The 17,500-nt window shown below is 31.7% G+C and overlaps 1 protein-coding gene across 3 annotated transcripts in view; it reads left to right on the forward strand.

Moving 5' to 3' along the window:
* Positions 1 to 17,500, forward strand: part of LOC145258294 (contactin-like) — a 276,192-nt gene that overhangs the window by 64,724 nt on the left and 193,968 nt on the right. For all 3 annotated transcript variants that reach the window (XR_013864091.1, XM_080116330.1, XM_080116329.1), the window contains exons 2-3: positions 8,027 to 8,121; positions 9,443 to 9,528. Coding sequence is in view for 1 of the 3 variants with exons in the window: in XM_080116329.1 (XP_079972455.1) it covers positions 8,027 to 8,121; positions 9,443 to 9,528 (181 nt within the window). In the remaining 2 variants the exon portion in view is untranslated. The remainder of the gene's footprint in view (positions 1 to 8,026; positions 8,122 to 9,442; positions 9,529 to 17,500) is intronic.

The raw sequence follows: 17,500 nt of genomic DNA on the forward strand, positions 1-17,500 counted from the left end.
AAGGTTCGAGTTGTGTAAACTACTCTAAGCATAGTAGCTGGAAAACAACGTTGAGTAGCAGAAGAAATCCTTTCAACAATATGAAGGCCAACAGGACCTAACCATGGTAATTTTAAATAAATAGGACAACGTGATGGACCAATATGTTTAACACTATTAAATGTAGCAATTTTACGTTCAATAGTAGTTTTTATTATATTTATGGGATATCCATTGCTGAGAAAAATATTTGTGATTTCACCAAGTTCCGCATCAAGACGGTTTGGTGAACAAATCATGAGTGCACGATGTGTAAGAGCGCTAATGAGGTTTATTTTTCTAAACTGAGGGGCAAAGGTAAACCAATTAAGATAGAGCCCTGTAAATGTAGGTTTTCTGTATACAGAGGTCTCAAACGTAGAACCAACTTTAGAAACGCGAACATCGAGGAATGGAAGAGAGCCACAATCCTCGACCTCCATAGTAAATTGTAACGATTGATGCAAGTTACAAAGAAGACGAAGAAACTGTTCAGCTTCACTACGTGAGGGAAAGCATGCAAAAGTGTCATCAACGTAGCGTGTATAGAATGTTGGTTTAGTAATTTTGGAAAATAATTCGTTTTCCAAAAATCCAACGGAAATGTTGGCTAGCGAAGGCCCAAGAGGGCTACCCATAGATATCCCATCAATTTGCCGGTACATAATGTTGTTGAAACTGAAGGAAACTGATTTAGTGGCAAGTTCCATCAGTTCAACGAAAATTCGTTCAGGAAATTGTGGAGATTATGAGAGGCCACGATATAGATAGTCAGCACAAATACCAATGGTTTCATCCAAAGGTATATTAGTAAAAAGACTATTAATATCAAAGGAATCCAAGAACTCGGTATTCTTAGATAAAGATAATTTGTGTATATGAGACACAAATTGAAAAGAATCAGAGATACAATGGACCGAATAAAAAGAAAGCACAGGTTTAAGAAGATCAACTAACCATTTCCCAAGTTCGTGTTGTGCAGAACCCAACATAGATAAAATGGGTCGTAAAGGAATGTTAGGTTTATTAACCTTGGGTAAACCGTACATTCTAGGCCTTTGAGAGCCAATGGGTCGGATTCTATCGTAAATATCCTTAGAAATAAACCCGCTTTTATAAAGTTGAAGAACTCTTTTCTGGATTTTTATTTCCATTCGAAAAGTGTCATCATGGCTTAAATCACCCAACCGGAGAAATTTATTTTTATCGTCCAAAATTTGTAACATTTTGGAGATATAATCCGTTTTGTTAAGTATAATAACGCCCGATCCTTTATCTGGGCGAGTAAGATAAATGTCGGAATTAGACCTAATTAATTTTGCCGCTTCAAAATGATGTTTCTGCCAAACAAAATCGCTAGATTTAGTGTTTATGGCAGAAAACCTCCGACCTAATTCGCCCAACTGAATTTTAACACTAGTTAATTCATCAGTGCAGATAGGCGAATGTTGTTTTAATTGAGTATATAATAATTCAATTTCACTAAATATTGAAATTTTATCAACATAAAGGGGAGGAATGCAAAATTGTAAGCCAGCAGATAAAACAAATTCTTCCGTATTGGACAAAACATGAGAAGAATAATTAAATATATGTTTATCCGAATTTGTTCTAATCCCAAACTTCTTAGTAATTAAATTTTTTAAATATTTATCATAAGAAGAAGTACATTTATTGAGGGTAAAATTGTCGCCATTAGATAAAAACTTGGAAAAACGGAGTTTATCAAAGAAAGATACTATCATCTCAATATCATTGAGGCGTTAGTCATTAATAACTATCGACCTAGCCTGTGTAGACAAAAGATTTTGAAACATCAGTTGGAAATATTTATTGATTTAAAACCACCTGACCAGTGAGAATTATATATATATATATATATTTTATTTTTCTCACTGGTTTTCCAACTGAAACCAATTTCCCTCTTTCCTCATTCGATTCTTAGCTTTTAATTTATCATTCTGACGTTTCCTCTTAGAGGGTCAGACGATAAGGCCTTAAAGAAATTTTAACTATTCCACCTGCCCGTTTTTTTTTGGTTTTTTGATTAAACTATGTTTCCTCTGAAATTTGTATATATATTTATTTATATACATATATATATTTATAACAACTGAATTTACTCACATAAAATTAATATACGAAAGTATAAATTTGTGCGTAAACTTTAAGTATTTACTTCAAAAGTGCTCAATACGTAGGTAGAGCTAGTATGTTATAAAATGTATATAGAAGAGGAGCATATAAAAACGATAAACAACCACAGAATTTGCGCATAAGCCTGAAGAGTCCTAGAGTGGATGAAACGCGAAATATTCAGTGTAGCTTAATCGCCATATACATTTTATAGCTTACTATATATATATATATATATATATATATATATATATATATATTTGTATAAATAATTATATATAAATATTTATATATTTATATATATATTTATATATATATTTATATAAATAATTATATATATCATTATTTATATAAATATATATTCATATAATTATATATATATTTATATATATATTTTTATATATATTCATATATATATTCATATATATATATTCATATATATATATTCATATATATATTCATATATATATATTCATATATATATATTCATATATATATTCATATATATATATATTTATATGTATATTTATATATATATTTATATGTATATTTATATATATATTTATATATATATTTATATATATATTTATATATATATTTATATATATTTATGTATATATTTATATATATATATTTATAGATATATTTATATATTTATATTTATATGTATATATTTATTTATATATATATTTATATATTTATATATATATATATTTATATATATATATTTATATATTTATATATATATATTTATATATATATATTTATATATATATTTATATATTTATTTATATATATTTACATATATATATATATATTTATAAATATATTTATATATATTTATATATATTTTTATCTATATATATATATTTATCTATATTTATATATATTATATATATATATTTATATATTTATATATACTTATATATATATTTATATATATATTTATTTATATATATATGTATTTATATATAGGTGTTTATTTATATATATATATATTTATATATAAATATATATATTTATATACATATATATATATATATTTATATATATTTAATTATTATAGTAAAAAATATTTATTTATATATATTTATATATATATATATTTATATATATTTATATATATAATTATATATATATTTATATATATATGTATTTATATATATATTTATATGTATTTATATATATTTATATATGTATTTATATATATATTTATATGTATTTGTATATATATTTATATATATATTTATATATATAATTATACATATATATTTATATATATGTATTTATATATATATATTTATATGTATTTATATATATATATATATATATGTGTGTGTGTGTGTGTGTGTGTGTGTGTGTACCAAAGACAGCTACATTATGGAAACCTGCCTGCAATTCCACACATGTCTTAATATTCCGAAACACACCATTAGAGATAAATCGACACAATAACCAATTTCCAGGCATTACAATCTAGCCAATTACACCATAGACACTATCCTCATAGTCTTCAATATTGAACCGTAACAACCAAACGTAATTACAAAACCACACTAATTCTAAGATTCAACATTCCCATCTCAAAACCGAGCAATGATTTAGGTCTTCGCCATGATTATTCATTCTATAAACGCACAAACTGACCAACAAAATTTTCGTACAGGGGAGAATTAAATAAAGCGAATTCCTCCCTTCTCCGCTTATGTAGGCAAAAAAGGTGTTAGTAGCTTCCTTTTTACATCTTCTTAGAACCTTTCAATGTGCTATATCTCATCAAAACGAATAAAAGAAAACTCTTTTTTGATTGATCAAAATAAATCAAAACTTTTGATTTTATTTATCTAGCCATCTATCTCAAGCTTTCTGTCTCTCTCTTTGTCCCCCTCTTTATATGTTTTTATGCATGCACATTTGTTCATTCCTGTAAGTGTGGTGTGTGTGTTTTGTGTGGGTGTGTGTGTGTTTTGTGTGTGTGTGTGTTGTGTGTGTGTGTGCGTTTTGTGTGTGTGTGTGTGTGTGCGTGTGTGTGTTTGTTTGTGTTTTGTGTGTGGTGAGTGTGTTTTGTGTGTCTGTGTCTTTGTTTTGTGTGTTTTGTGTGTGTGTGTGTGTGTGTGGTTTGTGTGTGTGTTTGTGTGTGTGTGCGTGTGCATATAAATTTTTTTTGGCTCATTGATGTGTGTTTTGTGTGTGTGTTTTGTGTGTGTGTGTTTTGTGTGTGTGTGCGTGTGTGTGCGTGTTTGTTTGTGTTTTGTGTGGTGAGTGTGTTTTGTGTGTCTGTGTCTTTGTTTTGTGTGTTTTGTGTGGTGAGTGTGTTTTGTGTGTCTGTGTCTTTGTTTTGTGTGTTTTGTGCGTGTGTGTGTTTTGTGTGTGTGTGGTTTGTGTATGTGTGTTTTGTGTGTGTGTGTGTGTGCATATAAAATTTTTTTTGGCTCATTGATGTTTTGGAAAAAGTCCACCACGCAACCCCCTTTACTGACCTCTGGTGGTAATTCAGTAGTTCAACCGCCTTATATTCTTATGTATGATACCAATCTTCATTTGCCCGTTCAGTCTCGAGATACAATGGATACTCTCTGTAGTCTTGTTTGTGAGAAGTGTTTTCTGAGAAGTGCCGCACAATCCCAACCATACCTTTTCTAAATCGACATTGTTGCAGTAAAAATGGCGATGTTTGTTCGAATCAGAATCAGTTGGATTGTTCAATCATCTCAAACTATTAAACAACGAGTAAACAACTACAATGATTCGAACTAACATTATTGCTTGTTTTTGATGGAAAACCACTCAGACGCGATGTTTATTCATAAATACATTTATTTATAAATATTTAAATGTAAGAAACGGTTACAGCAAAGATTAGAGTGACAGGTTCATTGTATCCGCATCCAAGAGAAAAAGACAGACAGATAGACAAATAGATCGTCTCGTCATTAGCAAAACTCTGCACGCCACCCTCGAACGTAGACAGCATCTTAGACACGTCCAACTAACCCAAAAGACAGAAAATCTTCGCCTGGAAATTTGATGGTTTATCGACTTCTGTCGAACTTTTCCATTCAAATACGGTCATCGGTATGTAACAGCGTATGTGTATTGCACAACGGAACTATCAAATTGGCATTTAAATTCAGACGCACATTTTAAATGTTGGACATTTGGTGTTAGAGAAAAAACATGCGATCAACTTGTCAATTTTCAATGACTTCAAGTTCAGCATTTTTACTACGCACAGCTGTCAAGTTCGCTTGATAATGAATGGAGACGGACTACAGTGGTGTTTTTTCCTTATTTTTTTTAATTACCTTTTCTTGCCTTCAAAATGACTGAACTGTTTTATTCCAGGGGCACCATTCAGATCTGCCAAGAATGTCTAGCTTTTCAGTTATAAAGACGATGTTTTTTTTTTTAGAAAAAGTACGCCATCTTTTCTTTTCTTGTTGAACAACGTCGTCACTTAAATATGGCTGACAAGTTAATTCGTTTCATTATTGCTTCTACCATTAAACATACGTCGCTCCATAATCTGACCACGAAAGGTTATTAATCAAGAAAACAAAACACAGTTTATTATACAGTCTATTATTCGGATTATTCAAACTACTGTTTTTGACTTGAGTTTTATTCGTACAACGTTACAGTCGATGTAACCCTCCCACCTTCTTCATTTATATCTTGTCGAATTTGTGAATCTTTCTATAAAACTCGGGAATATACACGCAATTTCTAATGGAACACTTTATTTAATCCATGGAGGTAACATGTTCTTCTTACGCCAGCCGTTAAAGCTTAAATGATTCGCAATTGCACTAAAGGTTGAAACTTTAACCCTCATAAGAGTGTAACTTACAACTGAATTTCATCCAGTACTTTATCCATTACGCCACGGATCTTCCCGACAACGGTAATATGACTTTTAGGAGTCCTAATCCTATTTATGTAATATATTTATGTAATCGCCAACCACCACTATGTGCGTTATGTCGAACTCTGTAATCTTTGGGTCGATCCCGGGAATCTGTAGGAAATTTCAAACTGAACCATTTATTTAATCAACTGCGGTAGATTGCTTGTGTCCCATCAGCCATGGTTAGGTAGAAGTCTTAAGTAATTCTTAATTATATTCTTATATCGATGTGTACTTAGGATTGAATCTTCCATCTTCAGATGATTGTTAGTTAGAATTAATTATAACTTAACACTTTAGTCGTTGCGCTACGGGCTTATATTAATTTCTTCAAATGCAAACACTCCACTACTACAACTTCCATAACATATCTGAAACATGAGTGGGTCATAGACCGATTGTTTAAATGTATGTATCCAGCTCCTATCGCAAGGGGATTTGGGGAGGTACGTATGTTCGTTGCAATATCTTGTAACGAACTTATGAGGATCGCATAGCTTCACATCAGTGTGACACAGTACGATTGGTGAAAATCACTGGTTTCGTGACATCGGTTATTGTCATGGTCGTAATACATTTCCTTGCGTAACATGTAAAAAAAAAAACAAGAAAAACAATTTTTGCGATATTTTGAATTTAATTCCTGAGGGGGAACACTCACAAGCTAACATCTATCAACTAATAAACACTAACACACCCAGACTAGCGCACACGCTAACATACGCTCGCGCATCACACACACACACACACACACACACACACACACACACACACACACACACACACACACACACACACACACACACACACACACACACGCACGCGCGCGCGCAGAAAATGTGTGTCGCTTTGGGGAATTTAAAAAATTAATCGTTTCTAATCTCTAAGCTCTTTAAACTCGGTACATCAATTTGAACCGGATCTTATCAAGTTGTCAACGGCTTATCAGGCGAAATTCAATTGTTTGCGAAACCGTATACCTGATTCTCTCTATCTCTCTTCCACACACATACACACACACACATCAACGGGCGTAATCAGAAAGCTATTTCGCCGTATCACGATTTTGAATTGTGGGTAAAATTGGTAAGCTGAAATTCGAAACCGGACCGTTCTCCCAGCAGTCAAAAAACTTACCCACACGCCATTGCGCTCTACACGAATTACTGGTTGATATAAATTTGGAAAGAACTATGTAAAGAATTTTTTGTGATTTAACACGCATGTTCAATTCTGTATATAGATATAGATAGATCAGACTGAAGTCAAGAAAATCAGGCAATAATAAGTTACGTAATCTAAAAACATATTTTTCAAATACATTTTTTTCTTATGTTTATTCTATTCTGAAAGGAGTTTTTCTTTAAAAATGCATGGGTTAAGGATTATTCTTTATTTTAATAGCTTGTTTGAATCTTTGATGGATTATTAAATATTGTAATTGATTTGAATTTCTATTTTCATCATCTATTTTCTTGTTTATATGTGTGTGTGCATGTGTGTGTGTGTGTGTGTGCATGTGTGTGTGTGTCTAGATTCGTTGTCTGTTCATATCTAAGAATATATCTTTGTCTGCTTATATCTAAGTGTGTATCTTTGTCTGACCATATCTATATAAATCTCTCCCATACAAAATAACATCTTTATACACGATTCCGTTATTGTCATCGAAGTTAAGCAATGTTGAGCTTGGTAAGTACTCACTGAGTGATCATTTAGGAATACTAGCTGCTGTATGTAGGAGTACTCTATACCTATTCGTCGTCTTGAACTTGACCATACCACTGGATTCAAACAATGTCGATTTAGAAAAGGTATGGTTGGGGTTGTGCGGCACTTCTCACAACCAAGGCTACAGAGAGTATCCGTTGTCTCTCGAGACTGAACGGATATCTCTTTATCCCTGTCAGTATTTTCCCATGTATCTCTATAAATCGACTTCATTTCTCACTTCTTCTTTTCCAGACTGCCCTAGTACTTGGGTAACTTACGGCCAGTCATGTTATCAATTCAATTTCTATCAAGCCAGAGTTTTCGAAGATGCAGCGATCTCTTGTGAGGTAAGACGTTTCCTTAAAAACACAGTCATTTCGCTTGTTTTTAATTAAGATGATTATCCAGCGTTGCCCGGAACATAACATCGAAATAGAAGAGTAAAAATATGTGTAAAAATTCTTCTATTAAGACTTCTTTCTCTCTAACCATATTTCTATCAACTTCATCAGACTCTCTTATCCTCTTTATCATACCCCTTCCTCCCTTTACCCCATCTTTATCACCTTCTATTGTTTTTACTGACAGCTGGAAAACGTTGTTGACAAATTACTACATAATAACATAAAAGTCGCTCAAAATTTTCAAGTTCTGAATAAAAACTGAAATGTGCCTATATTTTCCTAAACAATGGTGAAACCATTATCCCAGTTTTATGAGTGTATCTTGTGTCGTTTTTTACTTTTAGCTAGACACACGCACAAACGCACGCACTCACAGAAAATACCTTTCCTTTATATAATATATTAATTATATCCTCCGGGTCGAGACAGGCCTCACAATATTATTGATATGGACAAATTAAAAGTAAAGTGTATTTCTTTTTTATAAATCTTGTGTGCGGAGGCAGACCCCACAATATTATTGGTATGAATGGATTAAAAGTAAACTTATTTATTAAGAAAATTATACTTTTTTTCATTCATTAAAAAATTCCTAGTCACAAAACAATATTTAAATGGCTTCTTGGTCATTAAGCTAATATCAAAGTGTAGTATCTTTCTCCGCAACATCAGCGCCATTTGAAGTCGGAAGTTTTCATGTAATTATCTCCCTTAAAAAAGATTCCAAAATACGACCACAGACATACAAACCAACAGAAAAATACCGTTTATATTATAAATTGACGATACAAACACTTTTACTGTATTATTAATTATTATAAATTTTAAAAAAATGCTAATTAAATCCAGCGATTTGTTTGAGAAACTTTCACATTCATACGGTGAGTGTCGAATTTAAAAGGAGAACAGCATAATAATGTTTCGCATTTTTTTTTAATATGACGTTTTGTAACTTCTGTTATTTTGGATTATTTCGACTAAAATACACATCTCGATTTTTATATTCATAACGTTTAATACTTCTTTCAGGTTAGGGCTGAAAAAAAAACGAGAACAAAATACCCCCATTTATTCGCTAGTTCGAAATTCATTTCTTGAGATTGGCATAAAAATTCTCAAGTTTGACTAGACTGTTTCCATGATCGAAAAAAGATGTATCTCCTAGAAACATTGTAAATAAAACGACTAAGATGTGAATAGTTGTCAGAATAACCCAAATAATTCTCATTTCTGAAATATGGTAAATGTATATTTTGTTTTCTAGGTGGACGGGGCGACATTAGTGACGATTAACAGCACAGATGAGCACAAGTTCATTCAGCAATGGTTGAAACGATACGACGCGCTTAGGTAAGCTCTCTTGTCGCTCTATTTTCCGATGTTATCTCAGAAAACGTACTCCCTCGTTTGAAGCAACAGTTGCATCATCATCATCATCATCATCATCATCATCATCAGCAGCAGCAGCAGCAGCAACAACAACAACAACAACAACAACAATTATCTTTCCATGAAAATGTCATAAAGAACAAAATATAAATAATTTCAAAAACATAAGTTTGGATCTTTTTTAAAAATAAATATAAACCGTCACGCAATAAAAAGGGCAATTTCTATAGAAACATAGAGCTTCAATCACATTTAAGAAAATTGGATTACATTTTACTTGCTTGCAGCATATTTAGCCAATCAACTCTGGTGTTCTGATTCCTTACTCCTCCCACATATCACATCATCCCTTACAGACTCCCTTGCTTCCTTGAATTATATATGCTACTTAAAACCGATACTCGATTCATGCAAGATGGTCCAAAAGCAGTCTGAAGCATTCCCTACGTTTCTGTGACATTTTTTTCAAGTTTAAAATAGAATTTTATTGCATACCATTTTTCAAAAGTGTCCCTACGTCAGATTGTATTTTTGAAATTCACCAGCTGTGAAAGTCAGGCTTTAGTAGGGTGTATTCTAATTCCTGCTGTAGCTGTTCATTTGAATCTGAAGTCATAAAAATTGTCCAGTTATCTCATAAGATATATAGTAATCATATACCTAATTTTAAAGAGTCAACGGCAATTTTAAATGCCTGTACAAAAAAAAACAAACAAAAAAAAACAAAAAAAAACGACTGGAAACGTAATTTTCCTCTTTCCAATTGACCATTAAAATATGTTATGATATACCTTTCTTGTGGTCTATTGGCATTACTGGATTCCAGGACGAGCATACTATCTAGTGTGGTGGACTAGCCAGCTTTCGTGTTGTTACTTGAGCTAATATCACCATTCCTCATAAAAGCTAGTGTCGGTTAGCTATACGAGGAGATCTTATTTGGGCCGCGAATACAGTTTTGAATATTTAGTCGGGGTTTACTTGTAGGGAAAAGTATCATTATGCCAGGTTGTTCTGACAAACCCTTTCACGTGTGTGTGCGTATGTGTGTATGCATATTCATTATTGAATTTAACAGTGCCCAATACATTAGTGCATCTTAGTAGCAGGCCGAAAATGTATATTTATTGCAATTTCCTCGGGAATGAACATCTTCGTCTAGCTTACTTGTCATAAATATATTTTATACGACTAAATATCTATATATAGGCATGCATTTATATATGCATTACAAAATATCAGGACGACAACAATTTCAAATTTTTGTGGGTTGAAACCGATGTTATCGATATTTTTCTGCTATTCTATAACACGTATAAATAAATGTTTTATTTTTTAAATATTCTTAATAATCAATCACTCAGCTGCGATTGTCTTCCATTAACCATATATAAGAATATGTGTCTTCATAAGTAGAAAGAGTGGGATCGAAAGGGAGGGTCACAGATAGAACAGGTTTAGAAAGAGAGAGAGAGAGAGAGAGAGAGAGAGAGAGAGAGAGAGAGAGAGAGAGAGGGGAGATAGAAAGAGAGAGAATGGGGGTAGGCCGAGCGCATAATATTTTTAGGGAGCGATTGTAGACTTGATGATTGAACAAAAGGGCCACTAAGTTCAAGTAATTTGCTTGCTTGTCAAAACACAAACCTTTGCTTTTTCAGTTTTGAAATGAAGAAACAAAAGGCCGACGCCAGTAAAGAATTTGTCGAGACGCCATTGCAAACAGTTGACATCACATTTTTCTTCTTGTTTATAATTTTTTTCGGTTTTCATTCAGTTTTGTTGCAATTACATTTTTGCAGTCAATGTATATTTATTCGGAGTTTTTCATTCTTTATCTTTTTTCTCAGTCATTTTTTTCTCTTTTCCTTTCGCTTTTTCTTTTCTTTTCATTCCATTCTTTTTTCTTTATTCCATTCTTTCTGATTTTCAAATTTCTTCTTTATTTCATTTATTTTCTTTCCTTTCTCATTCTTTTTCTGTTTCTTCATTTCTTCCAATTTTCATTTTTCGTCATGTTATTCTTTTTACTTTCTCTTTTCTCACTCGTTTTCTTTCGTTTCTTTTTCATTCAATTATTTTTTCTTTCTCTCTACATTCCTTCGTTTCATTAAAAATAAAAGGAAGAAATGAAGAAAGAAAGGAAAATAATTATTTCATTTTTAATTTTCCTTTTCTTCATCAATTTTTAAAAAAATTTTTATTCCTTTTTTCTCATTTCATTATTTTTCTTTTATTTCCATTTCTTTTTGGGCCTCAGAGGCCCTCATCATTTCTCTTATTCTGTCTGTCTGCACGTTCCACAATTTTTCAGAATCTACTGAGCCGATTTGGCTTAAATGTTGTATGGATTCTTGTTATAAGGTGCAGCAAACTAATTATCATGGTATCCAAAAATAGGAATTAACAGGGATTAACAGTATTAGTATTTAATGAAAATAAATGAACACACATTTAACCATATTGAACCATCAATTTGGCATATAACACTCATTCTGAATCAATGGGCAATAACTTTTGCCCGTTTTTAAAAGGCAAAGTTTGTTTCTATTTTTCATTTTTTGTGCATTCATTTTCTTTTGTCTTTCTTCTTTGTTCGTACCGTTTGTTATACTATTCTTCATTTCTTTCAATAGTTCTTCTTTACATGTTTGCTTTCTATCTTTTCTGTTCTTTCGTTTTTTCTTCTTTCACCAAATTTTCTTCTTCTCATTTTTTATATCCAGTTCTTTCTTTTCCCTGACCTTTGTTTTGTTCTTTTTTTCTTTCGCAGATATATCATTCCATTTCTTTTTTCTATGTTCCTCCTTTCTTTCGTTTTTTTCGATTTTAAAACTTTTATTTCTCTAAATTTATAACTTCCTTCCTTCCTTTTTTATGTCACTTTCTGTTATTATTTTCCTCATTTTTATTCTCCTCCCTTTTTTCTTTTACTTTTTTAGTTTATTTACTTTTCTTACTTTCTTCCTTCTATTTTCAACTCATTCCTATTTTTTTTATTTCATTCTTTCCTTATTTTTTCTTGAACAAATCAATTCTGCATCTGTTAGTTTTTCAATTTCCATTTAAAAGTTTTTCAAGTTTTAGTCTGTCTTCCTTTCTTCTTATTTCTTAATTTGATTAAGAAAGAATCTAATCCAACTTTCTATTCATATAAGCTTTAAAGAATCCCACCGTAAACACATGTGATATCATACTACCTTACACCACCGGAACCTAAACAGTTATTGGCTAAAAAAATGGACATGTGAATGAAGATGAAAAACTAATACTATTCTTATGGTTACAGTTATTTTATGTATTCTTAAATGTATAAGACTAGTAGAACGAATGTTGAAATTTTTATAAATTAAAAGATTTTCATTGGTTGAAAAATATTTTGAGTTCACACGTTACTGTGAAAACTTACTTGATTTGGGAAGTGAGGAAGAAGTTGAATACTAACGAAGCGGAGAAAAAAGAGTAGCAATTAAATCACTTTTTAGCGTTCGTTGGAATCATTTGGCGATTCAGTCGCCACATATGCAGCTGGGGACCGCTTGTGAATATAATATTCTTTAGGAAGTTCTTCCTTCGGAGGTAACTGGCTGAACCCGCGGCGGGTGAGTGTTATGTTAGGTACCAGTCCATGACAACTGGTTTGTAGATCTGTACAATTTGAAATGTAATTGATTTATTTCTGTTTAGTTCTTATTTTAAATATTAACGCTAATTAACGCAAGAATAACAGATGTACAAAATGATATGGGTTTCTGCTGACGACACTTTTTACCATTATTCTTGGGCGGATTGAAAAGATACGATATCGTCATGATGACAGCTGCGTTTTTTTTCTTTTTTTTGCATATCATTTGTCGTTGCAAGTTTAAGGCGCGTAAAATTATTATTACAGAAACTGTTCAGCAGTTTTAGCGAAACCGAAAGCAACATAATGACATTGGACCAGCATCTTTCTTGCATATTCGTCAAAAACATAGTCAACCACTTTGAACTCGAAGAATATCCATATTACAATGGTTTTATGGCCTGATCGCCATTAAACAAATCCTATGTATCCGATGTGGGAAAATACATAATGTTAGCTTAAAAAAAGGTTTTTATATTAATGAGTCACTATGTAGAAAGGCCCAAATTCACTCGAGGATAAAGATTTATATGAAATTGTTAGTTGAACGATGAACAATACTATGAAAAGCTTGAAAACAATGGATGTAAAAGGTTGAATTAGATAATTTAAGCATTTATTCCCATTGTATTTGAAAACAACGGCAAGAAAGCAGTCTCGTTTTATTGTGTTCCACCAGTGAAAATTACCGGCCCAGTCTCTTTCTTACAAACTTGTCAAAACAACACATCAAAAACTGACCTTGTGTCTAACTCTACCGTCACTGAGAAACAAATAAATAGGGACTCACTATCAGTTCTAAAATGTCTTAATGAATCTTAACAGATGGGGAAAAATCCAAACAAAAAACGACAACATCTGAAAAATATATTTATAATAACTTTGGTAGCAATCACAAAATATGGTGAAATCGAAACGAACCAATGCGAAAGTTAGGTCAAGTTCTCGCATTTCACGGTAATTTCAAAACAAAAACTTGTTAATTACACTTGACATAATAGACGCACTGACATTTTATACAGTGTTCATGCGTATGTCACATCAGTCGCAACGTTAGATAATTTGTTTATTGGTTTTGAAAACTATTATTTGTTATTGTTTTATTAATTTAATGACTGTTTTCATTTAACAAATAGTTTTGTTTCGCAATATTGTTTTTTATTTACTAGACAAATATTTAGCATTCGTCGTTATAGGTTCATTTCTTTAAATAGATTGCAACTTGATTTTCGACAAGTTGTGATCTATTTCTAAATTGCAAGTGAAAAGTAACAATTAATTTCTCCTTTCTTTTCCTTTCTTTACGGTCACATTTAAAAGGAAATCACAAAACTGTTAATGTTTATCTAGATGAATAAATGAAAAAGATTTTGTTTTGTGTTTATTACAAAGTTATGAAAGAAATGTTTATTATTTTTTTATTAATATTTCAAGAATTTCAAGTATTTCAAGTAATTAAAGTTGCGAAGCGATAGCGAACCGGCAAATCTAGCAAGTTTACACATAAATTAAAAAAAGTGAACATGCATAAACAATCTAAAAAGCTGAAGAGTTATTAAAACGCAATTTGGTTATCTTCTGTATATTATTTGCGTTCTTCGAATTACTGTTCTTATTTTGGGCGTCATTTTCACAACGTTTCCTTCGAAGTAACCTTCGATCTTGTTCAGGTATACTTGCCGAATTCTATAATGTTTCTGTCAAACTCAAGAATCTGCACGGAATTAAAAACATTATTTAATTCACAGTGGTAGCATAATCTTGTTCCATCAACCATGACTGAGTAGAAATTCGCAAATGTACTTTGAGTATCGGCCGCACTGAGGATTGAACCACAAGAGTAAAACTTACAACTGGAGTTTACCAAGTACTTTATCCATTACACCACGGGTCCTCAAGGTCACCAATTTTGATAAGATGTATTTGAAGAATGTTGGAGTTAACATCGGTTGAAACATTGTAAAAATAGCACGCAAGAATCAGTACACTAGCCTGAACAACCGAAATAATACTTATCAATCTTCATCGCAAATCTTCAAAAACTGAATTTTAATGCTCTTGACTATGGACTAAAAGAGAATAACATACTTTTTTTTTACAAGGAGGTCACCACTTATCAAGGCCCGGAAGCCACTCAGGGATAAGGGTTATTGCATGTACAGTACGTTGTACGTTAGTGTTGAGATTTCATAAAGTGTCTACTTAAGGGGGCGGTTCATCAGGAATTTGTTACGTTGGATTTGAAAACATCCAAGTTGTAGTCAGGTGGGAAACAGGCAGACGGAACAGAGTTCCATTGGCGTGCTGTTCTAAGAAATAAGCTGTGTTCATGGAATCTACGTTTTGATTTAGGCACAGATAGAGAGTGGGGAAAACTTTTGACAATGGCAATTGAATAGAATATTCATATTCTAGTATTACCAGCAAAGTTGACGAGAGTTGTGTGTTGTTTTCATTCAATTCGTTATTGTGCTTTTATTGCATTTTTTTTAATGGAGGACACAGCAGCGATGACTATTACTTTGTGATTTCCATACAGACAAGACGGCAGAGTCTCACCGCTACCCAGAGCGTCTTATATCGAGAGTCTGACCAAGACCCTACTTCTTTACCGCTCCTGATGCTGTAATCAAATAGTTTTTTTTAATCTCATTTCCACCTTAAGAAGATGTGACACAAGGTCGAAAGGTGAGATGAGTTAAATCAGCGTCCCTAAAAAAAGGACATTGGTTTAGCAAAAATTGCCAAGGCAGTCCCGCTGGCATTTCCAAGTAAGGGGACTTCAAGTTGCAAGCAATTATATTACCCCTTCCAAAAGCTGTGAGACAAGGCCTAGGTGGGTTGACATCCTAAGTACTATTCAGGACTAATACCTCAGTCCGACAGGTAAACGTCCATTAAACTTGCCCAGCATCTGTTGGGTTTATTGTTGAGAAAAATCATTGACTGCCATTCAAGTCTCCACGCAATCGAAGGAGCAAGGAGACAAATCCTGGTCAACAACATGACGCACAAATATTCCTAGGACTGAATCATTAACCGTATCGTCATGAGTTTATGATAATAATTATAATAATAGTTATTGAGCCCCTGACATAAGATCAACGTCGTCCAAACGTAGATCGATCCGTGTAGGATTTTTCTGATGTATATATACTTTTTCTTATAAAAGCTCTATATATGTATTGAGCACTTTTGAAAAATATTACTTTTTCGAATTCAATACATTTGAAATATATATATATACATATATATATATATATATATATTTATATATATATAGTGAATAAATGACAAAAGACTATATTCCAATGTTCATGATATTGACCATCTTATAATTTATTTCTTTAATTCAGTTGACATATGCAATTCTTGACATTATCTGTTTCGTAGCGCAAAATCGATCACTTAATTAATTAATTAGTGAATCTGCTTTGCCCTTAACTCATCAGAAGAAATAGCAACAGTTGATCCGATAGATAAATTGATAGATTCACTAATTGATATAATAATTAAGTGATTGATTTTTTGCTATGAAACAGATACTGTCAAGAATTGTAAATGTCAATTGAATTAAAGGAATAAATTATAAGCTGGTCAACATCATGAACTTTGGAATATAGTCTTTTGTCATTTATTCACTATATTGCTCTGTAATTACATTGAGCTCCTTAAATAAAGATTGGTATATATTATAAAAGAATAAAATATATCACAAATATATATATATATATATATATATATATATAAAATATATATATATATATAAAATATATTTTCTTTATTCCTTGTACACATTTTTGTGAATTATTCCATGGATTTCTGCCTTTGGATTATTATGGACCATCTTCTTCCAATTACGGGATTTCCTGGGATTTTACTTGTACAAATGGAAATTCTTTTAACTTTCTTGAAGTTTTACATTTGGATTTTACCATCACTGGATTTTTTATTTTCCACCAGACTATCCATTCATGTGTAATCACCTTTTTCTTCACCATATTCCCTCTGCTTCACTTTTCTTGCTTTCAAGTAAGATCTTTGCCCTACTTATTGTTTCATCAAATACTTCTGCATGCAAAATCCGATCCCGCATTTTGCTAATTCCTACCCTCTGAGTAGAAGGAAAGTATTTCTTCGAAACTCCGCGGATTAAGGACTATCCATTTATCTAGTGTTTCCTTTTCATTTTAAATATGTTTTTAACTCATTTCAAAGTGTTTTTAACATATTTTATTAACTATTTGCCCATATATATATATATATATATATATATATATATATATATATATATATATATGGAGATTGTAA

The sequence above is a fragment of the Euprymna scolopes genome, chromosome 33, assembly GCF_053919585.1.
Source record: "Euprymna scolopes isolate OS-2025 chromosome 33, ASM5391958v1, whole genome shotgun sequence".
In the NCBI taxonomy this organism is placed as follows: domain Eukaryota; kingdom Metazoa; phylum Mollusca; class Cephalopoda; order Sepiida; family Sepiolidae; genus Euprymna; species Euprymna scolopes.